Source organism: Thamnophis elegans, chromosome 7, assembly GCF_009769535.1.
Source record: "Thamnophis elegans isolate rThaEle1 chromosome 7, rThaEle1.pri, whole genome shotgun sequence".
Taxonomy (NCBI): Eukaryota; Metazoa; Chordata; class Lepidosauria; order Squamata; family Colubridae; genus Thamnophis; species Thamnophis elegans.
In genome coordinates, this window is record NC_045547.1 from 18,098,574 (window position 1) to 18,112,980 (window position 14,407).

The window sequence follows — 14,407 nt, forward strand, 5'->3', positions numbered from 1 at the left end:
CAAACAGGGCAAGACTAAACTTCCTGTAGGTTTTACTTAAATTCAATTTGCATTAATCAAATTCAGTCCCCTGTGAGCCTGTCACATATTTCCCTTTTTGGTATGTCCTGGTATGTTTAAAACTTTGGCATTTTGGAAAGCTGAAAAGTGTGGGGAAAACCCAAAGGTGGCTGAAAGATGGCCCAGGCGGTGGCTACAATAAGCTCAAAGCCAGAAACCTCAAGAGAGCAAGTTGGTCAAATCTTTTCAAGATGTTTTTCTCCCTACAAGAGAAAAGGCAGAGGTTTTGTGGTTGGGCTTTGACGCTGTGAGAAAGAAAATTGCAGATTTCCTTACACACGGTTTACTACATGAATCACAACTTTGTTCATCTATAGGTAGTCCTCTTGCTGTTATCTAGCATTGCAGATAGACAGATAGGCAGGCAGGCAGGCAGGCAAGGCAGATGTAGTTACGATGGAGAGACAGAGATGTAGATCGAGAGATAGAGAGGTAGATAGATAAACAGCCATGTTCTGATAGAGAGATGTGGATGGATGGATGGATGGATGGATGGATTGAGTTACAAGATAGAGGGGGGATGTAGTTACGATAAAGAGACAGAGATGGCGATAGAGAAGTAGATAGATAGACAGACAGACAGACATGTTCTGATAGAGAGATGTAATTAAGAAATATAGATAGATGGATGGATGGATGGATGGATGGATGGATGGAGTTACGAGAGAGAGGGAGGAGGAGAGACAGAGAGATGTAGTTACGATAGAGAGAGGGAGAGAGATATAGATAGATAGATAGATAGATAGATAGATAGATAGATAGATGATAGATAGATAGATAGATAGATAGATAGATAGATAGATAGATAGATATAGATATAGTTATGATAGAGATAGATGTAGTTTAGATGCAGACAGACAGACAGATGTAGTTAAGAGATATATATATATATATTAGAAGTAATAATAGACAGACAGACAGACAGATAAAAGTATAGGAGACAGACAGAGAGAGACAGAGAGACAGAGACAAAGAGAGGTGCAGGTAGTCCTCTACTTAGGACTGCAACTGGAACCAGAATTTCCATTGTTAAGCAAGGTGGTTCTTAAGTGAATCACACCCAATTTTATTTTATTTTATTTATGACAAAGTCATAAATTATTATTTATAAATCAATAATGGCTGCATTAAAATAATCCACTAGGCCAAAATCAAATTACATTGCAGCTTTTCACAACATGCACAAGAGATCTGTTGGAGCTGGAAAATTATTTTCAGAGCCACCTTTTGAGTAGGTGAATAGACTAAAGAAAAATGTTTCCCCTTTCTTCGCTTTCTTGATGATCTCTTTTCTGCTGATGTTAGTTTTCAGTTTCCAATGCAGTACATTTGTATATTTTGTTTGCCTACAAAGCAACCTCTAAAGAAACATAAAAATGCCTACTGGCAATGATTATGCATGTTGATAGCATTACATATGTATTTATAGAACCACAACTGCAAAGCTTTGCCAATATGCTATATTTAATCATAAACAGCATCCTTTTACCAGGCTGGTTGAAAACTGGACATCCTTTGACAAGAAGCATGGAGGTTTTGACAAGAAAGTGCATTTATCATAAGCTCTCTCCAAAGGAATATGTTAGGAATATAATCTAACGGTTGGGTTGGCAATATATAAATCATGTAACAATGCTGTATCTGTTTCTTTAAATCATGCTGTAAATGTGATTGGTTGCTGTTTCCTCAATTAGCCATAAGATGGAGCCAGAATCACTGTTAGATGCTGGTCTGATCTGAGTGTTTGGAAGCTGGCTGTTAGAAGTCCCGTATAGTGATCAGCGTGAGCTATTGTAAATTTTGAACTGCTAGCAAACTTTGTGTATCGGACTGTTTGTATGATTATAGACTATGTTATTTGGATTATCCCTTAACTGAAAGATGTTGATAACTGGCTGTCTTAACCGTGTATGACTTGGACTGTTTGATGGATTCTGATACCTCTATTTCCACAAAAGTAAAAGCCTATTTAAACTGCAGTGTCTCTGTATGCTGGTTTGTGTGTTCTCCAACACCACTCTCACAACGCTTGTCTGAACGCACTCAGTCTCCCCATGGGGAGCTTACCTAACAGAATATATGAATTCCAATCCACGAAGTAAAAGTATCTGGGAATTACCGTATTTTTCAGAGTATAAGACACACCTTTTTCCCTCAAAAAAGAGGCTGAACACCTGAGTGCATCTTATACACTGAATACAGCATTTTTGCCTCCCGAAACGCTGCCCCTTCACCAAAATGGCCATGCATAGCTTTTAGGAGGCTATCAGAGAGCTCTGGGGGCTGCAGAGGGCAGAAATGAGCAAAAAAATGCCCTTTTGGGGGGGGGAAATGGGCCCGTTTTCACAAAAAACGGACCATTTTGGGGAGGTTTGCAGGGTGTAAAAACTTTTTGCCTCTTCAAAACCTTATGCTCTGGTGCATCTTATACTTCAAAAAATATGGCAATTGATCAACTGGCTAATTTAAAGGAAATATCCATCTGTATCTCATCTGCCATTGTCAAATTCCTCAAGACAAGAGATGGCCACTATATCCCTTCAGCACTCAAATTATTCAAAGCTAAAACAATAGAGCATTATTTTATGGTGCCCAGCTGGGTCCCTTCTTCAACTCTACACCCATTAGAACTTGTTCAATTCAAATTTTTAAGATTGACTCTTCAGATCCCAAAATGTGTGTCTAAATCTACTCTAGAGATTGGAGACAGGTCTCCTGAAAGTAGAAGTAAAAGTGTGGGACCATGTTCAAGTACTGCACGGGTGTCAAACTCGCGCCATCATGTTGCCATCATGTGACGTATCACGACGGTTTTTCCCTTTGCGGAGCTGGGGTGGGAGTGGCCTGCGTGTGACATATCTGGCCCGTGGATGGTTAATTTGACACCCCTGTCCTTTTTTCCCCTTGATGTTGCAATGCTGACTACAACAGATGATATTCAATTCACATGGGAAAAAGCAGTGATGTCTAAAAATCCCATGCTTGGGTTTCTCTCTACCATCTCCTACTCAATATGGGATATGATCAGGCCAAATCTCTCATTAAACAGCACAGAGGAGACACAGAATGCCAAATGGACCTAGCCAGGTCTCCAGCCTTTATTGTTAGTGAATTCAGTTTGCATTCTGCTTCTCCCATGTCATACTTAAACAATCTCAAGGTACCAATTCACTGGAGGACTTTTACACTGGCAGGATGTCATAGCAATAACAGACTTATATAAAGCCCCATAGTGCTTTACAGCATTCTCTAGGGCAGTTTTAGAGTCAGCATATTGCCCCCCAAAGTCTGAGATCTCATTTCACTGGGTCCTCAGAAGGATAGAAGGCTGAATCAATCTTGTGCCCCATCAGGATCGAACTCCTGGCAGTGGGCGAGTTTGCCTGCAATACTACATGCTAACCACTGAGCCATGATGTTATGTCCTCCCCTCAGCTGTCCTTGAAGGCTATAAAAGAACATTCCCTACCCTAAGAGAAAATGCCCCTGTGGCTCTGAACACATAAAAACAACAGAACATGTGTTTCTCTACTTATGTGGGGCTGCCTTTGGATATGATCCAGAAACTGTAACTGGTGCAAAATGCACTGGCAAAATTAAAGGTAAAGGTTCCTCTCACACATATGTGCTAGTCCTTCCAGACTCTAGGGGGCAATGCTCATCTCCGTTTCAAAGCCGAAGAGCCAGCGCTGTCCAAACGTGTCTCTATGGACATGTGGCCGGCATGACTAAACAGCGAAGGCGCACGGAACCTTCCCACCAAAGGTGGTTCCTATTTTTTCTACTTGCATTTTTACATGCTTTCAAACTGCTAGGTTGGCAGAAGCTGGGACAAGTAATGGGAGCTCACTCTGTTACATGGTGCTAGGGATTCGAAATGCCGAACTGCCAACCTTTCTGATCGACAAGCTCAGCGTCTTAGCCACTGAGCCACCGAGTCCCTACTGGAAAAATTACAGGTGGGAAAGTCTTTCCAATGTAACATAATGCCAATCTTAATGTCTCTTTCTATGTGGTTTCTGGGGTTTCCCATTCAAACTACTGCTTGTTAACAATCTACATGGTTCAATACCAGCACAGTTCAGGTGGCACCTTGGCAGACACAATTGAGTCTGCTGGTGCAACTCATCTAGAGAAGGTCTATTAACGGTCTCCCTTCTTCATGAAGATTAGAAAGTTATAGGACTTCTCAGTGGTAGCCCCATGAACAGGGGTGGGCTGCTGGGGGTTCACAGGGGTTCGGGAGAACCTCTAGCTAAGATTCTGTGCGTTCGGAGAACCCCATATCCCACTCCTGGCTGGCCCCGCCTACCCCGCCCTCCCAGGAGTCCCCATGCGGCCTGTTTTGAATGAGGTAAGTGCAGGGCATCCACAGGGGTTGGGGGAGGGCAAAAAATGCGCCTAACGGAAATTCGGGCCCGTTTCCAGCCTCCAGCGCACCTCTGGAGCCCTCTGTTTTTGCCTCTCAGAGGTTCAAGGAAAGCCTCCGGAGCCAAAGGAAGGCAAAAAGCCCCCCCCCTCCCCGCGCCGTGGTACAGGAGGCTGACTAGGCCACACTCACCATGGCCACACCCACCTAGCAACCGGGCAGAGACCCCCTTGCTAAAATTTTTGAAGCCCACCCCTGCCCATGAGATATATGCAAATTTCCCTTGCATTTTACCCATTGGATAAATCAGTCCTATGTCATTATGCCTTCCCAGTTATCTGGCTAGGGTTTTTTTCCCTGATGGAAGAAAGACGAATGAACATTATGGATATTTCTGAGAACTTACTGGAGCGCCGTTTTGTAGTGGTAGATGGCTTCTCTATCCCGGCCTTGGTCTTTCAGAAAATTGGCGTAGTTGTAGTGCACCTTGGCATTATGGGGCAGGGTTTGGACTCCTGATCTATGGAAGACAAACCACACAGGAACAGCAGTGTGAATCACTTGGTGTAAAGATTTCACTACCTTGTTATTCTGTCTCAAAGAACATCAATTGAGAAAGAAGCCTGTTCGAAAATAAATACCTGGAAGGATGCTATCATGCAGAACACATCATGTGACACAGGTGATGTCGAGCTGCCCATGTCCAACTTGGACACGCCCAACCCATCCCCCCAAGGTCAAACACAACCCTGATGGGGCCCTCAATGTCATCGAGTTTGACACCCCTGGCATAAGATGATCTTAATGAAGACTGTTTCTCTCCACTGAGAACTATAGAGCCGAGGTGGTGCAGTGGTTAGGGTGCAGTACTGTAGGCCACTTTAGCTGACTGTGATCTGCAGTTCAGCGGTTCAAATCTCACTGGCTCAAGGTTGACTCAGCCTTCCATCCTTCCGAGGTGGGTGAAATGAGGACCCGGACTGTGGGGACAAGTTGCTGACTCAATTTGCTAAAAAAATTGTAAACCGCTTAGAGAGGGCTGAAAGCCCTATGAAGCGGTATATAAGTCTAATAAATAAATAAATAAATAAATAAACAAACAAACAAACTTCCTTAGAACAACTATTAGATCAATATTGCTGTGGACAGTGAACCCCAAGTCTCACAGACAACAGGCCAAGAAGGCCTTAGTTTAACAACTACGAAATGTCTGACAAAAAGCAAAGCATGTATAATCAATGGGGAGGTGATGGTGATGTAGAAGAGGAAGGTGGCATTTGGGGTGGTTCTTAGGTTTCTTTTTGCAGAATCTCCAACTACTGAGATTTCCGGAGAATGAGAGAGAAAAGCAAGGCTCAACTTTTCCAAAAAGAGGTTGAATAAAAATACTCCCAAGTTAGAAGGTTTCTACTTTCATTAATGCTTGGGCCTGTACTTTGGTGAAATCTGTCTAGAGCAGTATTTCTCCATCATGCTGGCTAGGGAATTCTGGGTCCACATATCTCAAAGATGCCAAAGTTAAGAAATGCTGTTCTAGAATATTTTCCAAATAGTATCCATACAGCTTTTTTAAACTCAGAAACTCCTCCCTTCAATTCACTAACAGAGACAACTCTGAATGTACATCAAAAAAGTACATGTGAAACTGAAAAGAACAAGAAAACTGTTATACACATCCTACAGATGGAGATGAGGACGAAATAAAACTTCAGTACACTTTTGTCCAAAAAACTGCATTCAAGAAGGGCTGTAATAACTCTCAAAAACCGGGAGAAGGAGAGAGGAAGGGGAAGTAGAAAAGAGAAGGATAATAGAGGGAAGAAAGGAGGGTGGGAGAGAGGGAAAAGAAAATGACGGATAGGGTACAAATATGGTGTATGGAGAGCAGAAGAGCCAATAATCATTTTTTGGGGTTGATGGTAAGACAAATTGACATAAATATTTAATAATACAAAATAATGTTGGTTATATAACAGTATAAATGTGGTTATTTGCATGAAAATGAAAAAAATAAAAAGCTTTATTTAAAAAAAACTCTCAAAAATCGAAGATCTACATTTAAAACTTAAAATTGATGATGCTCGTCATATAGATTCTTCACGGTAATCAATGCAAGCAAAATCTGACATTTTGCTGTTTGGGAAACTTCTAAGTACAGTATCCTGCCAAAATTGTCCTGGAAAGCTTGAAATCTGGTGCCAGATTTACCTGGAAAACCATTTTCTAATTAAAATAGGAAATAATAAGTATGCACAACACAGCCACGAAGGGAAATGCGAGGAACAATAACAAAAAGTTTTTTCCATTTCTCGTTGAATAGTCCAACTCATAGTTTCCATGAACACTTGCCCAATAAAATCCGATATTGTTCCCTGAAGAAAATATATAACAATTGAACTAGTTGAGAATAGGAAATAAAGAGGGGAAACCCCATGGTTATACTATGTTTGAGAACAATATGATTTCCTTCTTTCTCACAGATCAACCTATAATTCAGTGCCATGCATAAACAGTGCACTTGAGATGAAACTTCTATGAGTCAAGAATATGTTTTATTTTTTAGGACACAGATTGTCCACACAGAGTACAAATTTCCAGCTTCCAATAGAGCTCCCGTTTTAGAACTAAGAGAAATGTTAGTGCTTCAACAAGTAGGCGGACCTGATGAAATTAAGTGTTTATTTAGCATATGGCATATCATAGGTGGACTAGCAATATATACTAAATTTCATCTAGTAGAACACAATCTATCTCTATAAAAGTGTGTGTGTGTGTGTGTGTGTGTGTGTGTGTGTGTTTGTTCCAGCATAATTCTGGAACGCCTCAAGCAATTTCAACCAAACTTGGTACACAGATGACTTACTCTCTGGAGACAAATACTGTGGGGGGTAAGATACCCCTAACAACCCTCCGTGTGTGTGTGTGTGTGTGTGTGTGTTCTATTAAGAGACAGCCTGTTGTTCTGTAAAATGGAGTTGCCATGGTAATGGCTTTACAGTACTCCACAAGGGGGTCCCTCTGGTAAAGGGGAAAATCCAACAGTAGAAATTACATTTGGTCCAGACATTTCCCCCCTATAAATAACTATCCGGGCAGCGTCAGGTTATCAGCTATTAAAATATAAATGTTAAAAACATCTATGTCGAAATACCAATGTCTAGTCCTTCTAACCATTGAAGTGCAGCATTGTTTATATTTAAAAAAATCAGATACTGGTCCGGTATATACCTTCAGCTTATAGCCACCCATGATATAATCTATAATTTGACATGGGCTTTGCAGCTAAGAGATCTCAAGATTTCCTGATTTCTAATCTGGTGCCTTTAACCACTGTACCAGACTGGATATTGCAGGCATCAAAATACATGTTGTCCAGTTCATAATCCAATAAATCATTTTTCAGTTTCAAAAACATACACAGAAGAGCAACACATTGGAATACTCATACGAACCCAACATGCCTTTTCCATCCACTGGCTCTTTTAAAGCTGTCCTACCTGAAAAGAGATTCTCTTGACAACCAGATTTCGTTCTGTTTCACTGTTTTCCAAGAGAACAGAAGCAGCAGCAAAGCCGAGAAGGACATTGCGGTGATCCCCCATCTATTTAGCCACAGACAAAGCTTGTTTAAGCCATGGACCAAGAGGATGCAGTAGCCCATACTGGAAGGGAAGAAAAGGGATAGGGAAGATGTTATACTTCAATCTACAGACAGTACAACAGATAGTGTGCCTTCCTAATAATCTAATGATAAACTAATTTGTTTTAAAGAGAGGATAAGTGGCAATCTTCTAGCTGATCTCAAAAAGCTACCCCGTTTCCCTGAAAATAAGACCTCCCTGGATAATAAACCCACTCAGGCTTTTGAGTGCATGTGCTAAAATAAGCCCTCCCCCGAAAATAAGCCCTCCCTGAAAATATTGCAACACAGCAGCAGCCATGAGGTGGCCATGATCGCCAGCTCATGCACCTCAAAAATAAGAAGACCTCCCCAAAAATAAGGCCAAGCGCTTATTTCAGGGGTCAAAAGAAAATAAGACCCTGTCTTATTTTCAGGGAAACACCGTAATTAGGTCAGATCTGATTCGTACAGGATGGGAGATCATCAGTGTTGAAAACTAGACAAGAAGTCAAAGAAAGATCCTGGAAAAAGGCAGAGTCACCACTTCTATATTGTTGTTCAGAGAACTACATGAATATGAGCACAAAGCCTCGGGGTTGTGAGATCAGAATTACAGAATTACAGAATTGGGACGGACCTCGGAGGTCTTCCAGTCCAACCCACTGCTCAAGCAGGAGACCTTATACCAGTGATGGCTAACCTTTTTGTCCTCATGTGCTGAAAGCACAGGCGTGCCCACACCCATAATGCAATGCATCCCCTGCACATGCACATGACCTCCCCTGCACATGCATGTGACCCCTGCTCCTCCCACCCCACCCCCCTTCCCCCACGCATGCGCACATCTCCCACATGCATGGCAGAGACTTGAAAATCAGTTTGCCAGCGGGTGGCACATGCACATACACAGTGGAGCAGAGCTGGCTTGCTCGCCTGCAGAGAGGGTTCCACATGCCACCTGTGGCACATGTGCCATAGGTTTGCCATCATGGCCCTATACCATCCTGGACAAATGGCTTCTTAAAAATCTCTAGTGATGGAGCATCCACAACTTCTGGAGGAAAATCATTCCATCCAAAGTAATTTTCTTCTAAATGGTTTAGATATAGCTTTAATTAAAAATATTAAATTTTTAATGTCACAGCTTTAACTTAGTCTGGAAGTTTCATTTCTTTTAAGTATATTGCTTTGGTTTTATTAAGAAAAATGTATACGACAATCAAAATAAATAAACTCATAATTATCTAAAATAATCTCATCAACCTAACTAATGAAATCATGTTTCCATGCTACTCAGAGAATCCTTTAAAATAAATATATATATATATATATATATATATATATATATATATATATATATATATATATATATATATATATATATATATATATGTCTCTAGTTGTTCGGGTTTTCTCCCGCGTAGAATTGGAGATGTAGTGTGGGACCACACTACTCCTGGAAACACCAAACCTGAAGTAGTCAGCAGCAGCCTGAAGATGACGAATGTGACTTCGTCGAAACGTCGCCAAGACATCTCCAATTCTACGCGGGAGAAAACCCGAACAACTAGAGACCTACATACTAACACCCGCGAAAACCTCAGAAAACATATATATATATATATATACACACACACACACACACACACACACACACACATACACACACTTAACTGCTGGCAGTTGCAAATTAACACATTTATAGAACATTAATTTTTTTTCAAAATTACAAAAATCCACAGAGTATTAAACTGGGAAGAGTATTGTGTCTTCAAACATATTAAAATATCAACCCTATCCAACAGAGCCAGAATATAATTTGTTTTTCCTCTTCCCTGAGGATCAGTTTGCTATTTGGTAAAGCTATAAAGTAGCATACAACAACATGCTTTTACTCCCTAAATTTCCTTGGCTTTTTATATAACTACATTAATCAGATATCAACCAAGCCATACATGGGTATTTTGTTGTTTTGTTCTTCAGATCTTGGCTTTCTATAAAAGCAAAAATACTTTTTTTTTAAAAAAACAAACCTCTTTTTAAAAAAGCAAGAATATTGTATGCACAAAGTTGGAAAGATTTGGCAATACCTACAGCAGAAGAATGCTTGGTGAAGATGATGGAAGATGCTGAGATGGCCAAATTGCCTTCCTTCATTAGAGAAAATACAGTAGATTGTTGTGGCCCAGCAGGAGCCATTGGAGCTGCCACCAGACTCCAACAGCGAGGGGCCCTATGAGTTGGCTCTGGAGGATGTGGAGGACTCTGGACAGGGTTCCGACACTGAGCAGGGTGCAGAGAGGCTGGTTGGCCAACAGGAGGCCAACCAGCCTTGGACCAGTGGGGAGGAGACAAGGGAGAGTGAGCCGGAGAGTGAGTTGTTCCTGGATGCACGCCATTGAAGAGCTACTAGGTGTCAGGAACAATTACACAATTACAGGAGGTGATTGTACTCAACTGGTGGTCATTAGGCTCATCTCCAGACTATAAAAAGCTACTTGTGCACACAGCCCTCTTTGCAGAAGTCAACGCAGGATTGAATGTCAGAGGACAGTACTGGGAGCTTGACAGGCTGGATTGCTGCCAAGCCTTATCTGTGTTTATTGCTGCCTGAGTTTGTCTGAGTTGCTGCCAAGGTCCTTATCTGTTTGTTTTGCTTGGCTTTCAGCCATCGAGGTTTTGGTGTCTTGTTATTAAAGGACATTGCATTTAAGCTTGTCTCGGCATTCATTAATTGACGGAGGAGGGGGTCAGAACAGTAGATTATCAAGGTTCATTGCTAACTGGAAAACCTTTATGGACTTTTTATGTGAAAGAGAAAAAAAATGAACTTATCATAGAAGAGAATATATGTAGCTCGGGAGTTGAATTGTGGAGTCCTTGATGGTCTCCGAGCATCTTTTTTTCTTCCTTCCTTCCTTTCCTTTCCCCCTCTCTCTTTTCTTCCTTCCTTCCTTCCTTCCTTTCCTTTCCTTTCTCCCTCCCTCTCTCTTTCCTTCCTTCCTTCCTTCCTTCCTTCCTTCCTTCTATATTTCATTAGCTTCAGACCCTGTTACTCTATCTGAAGATGTAACCTCTTCAGGTAAAAAAACATCTACAAGAAAAAAACCAAGCTGAGAGAACACCAAAGACTCCATAAAAATGAACGTATTGATGTTTTGATGATTAGGTAGAATAGATTAGGGAAGAAATGGGAGAGAAGAAACACAGACATGTAGGAGAAAGAGATATTTTTATAATTGTACTTAAAAAAGATCAGAAGCATTTCTTTGTATCTTTCCATTTTTTTCTTTTTCTATCTTGCAATTTCTCTTTGATTTTCTTTCTTTCTTATTTTATATTAGTTTGTATTAGTTTTTAATCTTCCTTGTTAAAACTGCTAATAAAATTATAGAATATAAAGGCTTTTACTGATTTCTCTGCAGAGAGCTAGATTTGGGCAACACGCAATGCAAACAGAAAAAGAAAAGGAAAGAAATTTGGCTAAGAATAAGGTGACCAGACGTCCCGCTTTTGGCGGGACACCCCCGCTTTTTGATGCATTTTCCCGCGTCCCGCCCGCTTTTTTAAAAGGCACGCTTTTTTTGGCGCTCGCAGCTCCCGCCCATCAGCTGCTGGGCTGGCTCATCGTTCTGTTCTATGCTACCACCTACAAATTTAAGCGAGCCCAGCCTGCCGCTCACTGATTTGATTGGCTGGACTTCAGCCAATCAGTGAGCTGGCCAACCAGCTCACTGATTGGCTGGACTCCTTAGCTGAGGACGCATGCGCGAGTCTCCATTTTATTTCGTCTTTGTTTTGGGCAGCTGCGCTTACTCACTGGTGGTGAGTAAATCATGTTTTGTATTGTCTAATTTGGTACCGTGGGAATCGGGAGGCGCTGGGGGGAGGAGACAGCCCCCTTCTCCCCCTTTGGCTTTGCGGAGTTCACAGCCAGCCCCTGTGGTTCCATCCAGAGCTTTGCCGCCCGTGCCAGCGGCAAAAGCTCTGGAACCACGTGGAAGTTCTCGGGCAGCTGCTCCCTCGCTCTCCTTTGCCGCCCGTTCCAGCGCAGCACAGCCTGTGCTTCCTTCCGACCTTCCCGCAAATGCGCCGCGCTCTCCAGAAGGGCTAGGACGGGTCCGGCGGCTAAGCAACGCGCGGCCTTCGCCGGGACTGACAGCCGCGGCGAACGTAGCCCCCGCCGGCCACCCTCGCTTTTGTCTGCTGGGTAGTGAAGGCGGCGGCGGTGGAGGAGGAGGAAGCAGCCCGGCATCGCTGCTCGCCACGTGCTCCCTCGCTCGCGGCCAGGCTTTGGTGCTGCCTTTCCCGCTCTGTGCGTGCTGCCCAGACCTCTCCTCCTTCCGTGGAGTCCGTTCGTGAATCAATGGGATTCGCCACGGAAGGAAGAGAGGTCGTGGCAGCGGCAGACGCCAGCAGAGAACGTCCCCTCGCTTCTAGGGCTTCCTTCTGGGGCTTCCGCTGCTGTCCCGACCTCTCTTCCTTCCGTGGAGTCCGTTCGTGAATCAATGGGATTCGCCGCGGAAGGAAGAGAGGTCGTGGCAGCGGCAGACGCCAGCAGAGAACGTTCCCTCGCTTCTGGGGCTCCCCGCTGCTGTCCCGACCTCTCCTCCTTCTGTGGAGTCCGTTCGTGAATCAATGGGATTCGCCGCGGAAGGAAGAGAGGTCGTGGCAGCGGCAGACGCCAGCAGAGAACGTCCTCTGGCTTCTGGGGCTCCCCGCTGCTGTCCCGACCTCTCCTCCTTCCGTGGAGTCCGTTCATGAATCAATGGGATTCGCCGCGGAAGGAAGAGAGGTCGTGGCAGCGGCAGATGCCAGCAGAGAACGTCCCCTCGCTTCTGGGGCTCCCCGCTGCTGTCACGACCTCTCCTCCTTCTGTGGAGTCCGTTCGTGAATCAATGGGATTCGCCGCGGAAGGAAGAGAGGTTGTGGCAGCGGCAGACGCCAGCAGAGAACGACCCCTCGCTTCTGGGGCTCCCCGCTGCTGTCCCGACCTCTCCTCCTTCTGTGGAGTCCGTTCGTGAATCAATGGGATTCGCCGCGGAAGGAAGAGAGGTCGTGGCAGCGGCAGACGCCAGCAGAGAACGACCCCTCGCTTCTGGGGCTCCCCGCTGCTGTCCCGACCTCTCCTCCTTCTGTGGAGTCCGTTCGTGAATCAATGGGATTCGCCGCGGAAGGAAGAGAGGTCGTGGCAGTGGCAGACGCCAGCAGAGAACGTCCCCTCGCTTCTGGGGCTCCCCGCTGCTGTCCCGACCTCTCCTCCTTCTGTGGAGTCCGTTCGTGAATCAATGGGATTCGCCGCGGAAGGAAGAGAGGTCGTGGCAGCGGCAGACGCTGTACAAACTAATCCAACCTAAATGTAGAGGAGGAGAAGAAGGGGGGGGGATTTAAAAAGAGCAGAGGAAAAAGAAAAGAAAGCATGAAGAAAACATAAAGAAAGGGATGGGAGGGAGGGAAGGAAGGCAGTTTATGTTGAAACAGAAAATATTATATAAGGAAGAAAATGGAAATAACTTAGGAAGGAAGGAAGGAAGGAAGGAAGGAAGGAAGGAATTGCACTTAATATTGAAGGAAAAGAGAATGAAGGAAAAAGTATTGGAAGGATTGAAAGAAGGAAGGAGGAACAAAGAATTACACTTAATATTGAAATGGAAAAGAAAATATAATGAATGAAAGAAGAAGTATAGGAAGGAAGGGAAGGAAGGAAGGAAGAAACAAAGACTGTTGAAACAGAAAAGATAATATAAGGAAGAAAATCGAAAGACGTATAGGAAGGAAGGAAGGAAAAAAGGAAGACAATGTTGAAATGGAAAAGAATATAAGGAAGAAAATGGAAAAAATTATAGGAAGAAAGGAAGAAATGTACTTAATATTGAAACAGACAAGGGAATGAAGGAAAAAAATATTGGAAGGATTGAAAGAACAAGGTTTTCCTTGTATGGGATTGATAGTGTCATTCTTAAATTTATTCCCCAAAATTTTTCCCATTTGTCTAGTTCAATGTTATAGCCAAAGTTCTGTGCCCATTTTATCATTGGTTCTTTTACAGTTTCCAATTTCCTCTTCCATTTGATACTTCAAGAGGAATTTGTATATTTTCCCTATCATCTTTCTGTCCAGACTTTGAATAATTTTATTCAATTTGTGTGGTTCTGTTTCAATACCATATATTTTATTGTCTTTATTGTGTTTAGTTTTAATTTGGAGGTAGGTTAGCCAGTCACCTTTCATATTCTGATCTGCCAATTCTTCAATTGTTTTTAAATTTCCCTGTCTGTCAATTAGATCTCTGTATCTTAGAATTTTGTTCCAATCTGTAAAATTTGGGTGTGTCGTTCTTTCTGTTGGTGATAGCC

At 43.0% G+C, this 14,407-nt stretch overlaps 1 protein-coding gene across 1 annotated transcript in view; it reads right to left on the minus strand.

Moving 5' to 3' along the window:
- TMTC1 (transmembrane O-mannosyltransferase targeting cadherins 1) overlaps positions 1 to 14,407 on the minus strand; it is a 179,343-nt gene that overhangs the window by 56,293 nt on the left and 108,643 nt on the right. The window contains 2 exon segments of the mRNA XM_032221138.1: positions 4,836 to 4,949; positions 7,927 to 8,091. Of these exon segments, the coding sequence (XP_032077029.1) occupies positions 4,836 to 4,949; positions 7,927 to 8,091 (279 nt within the window).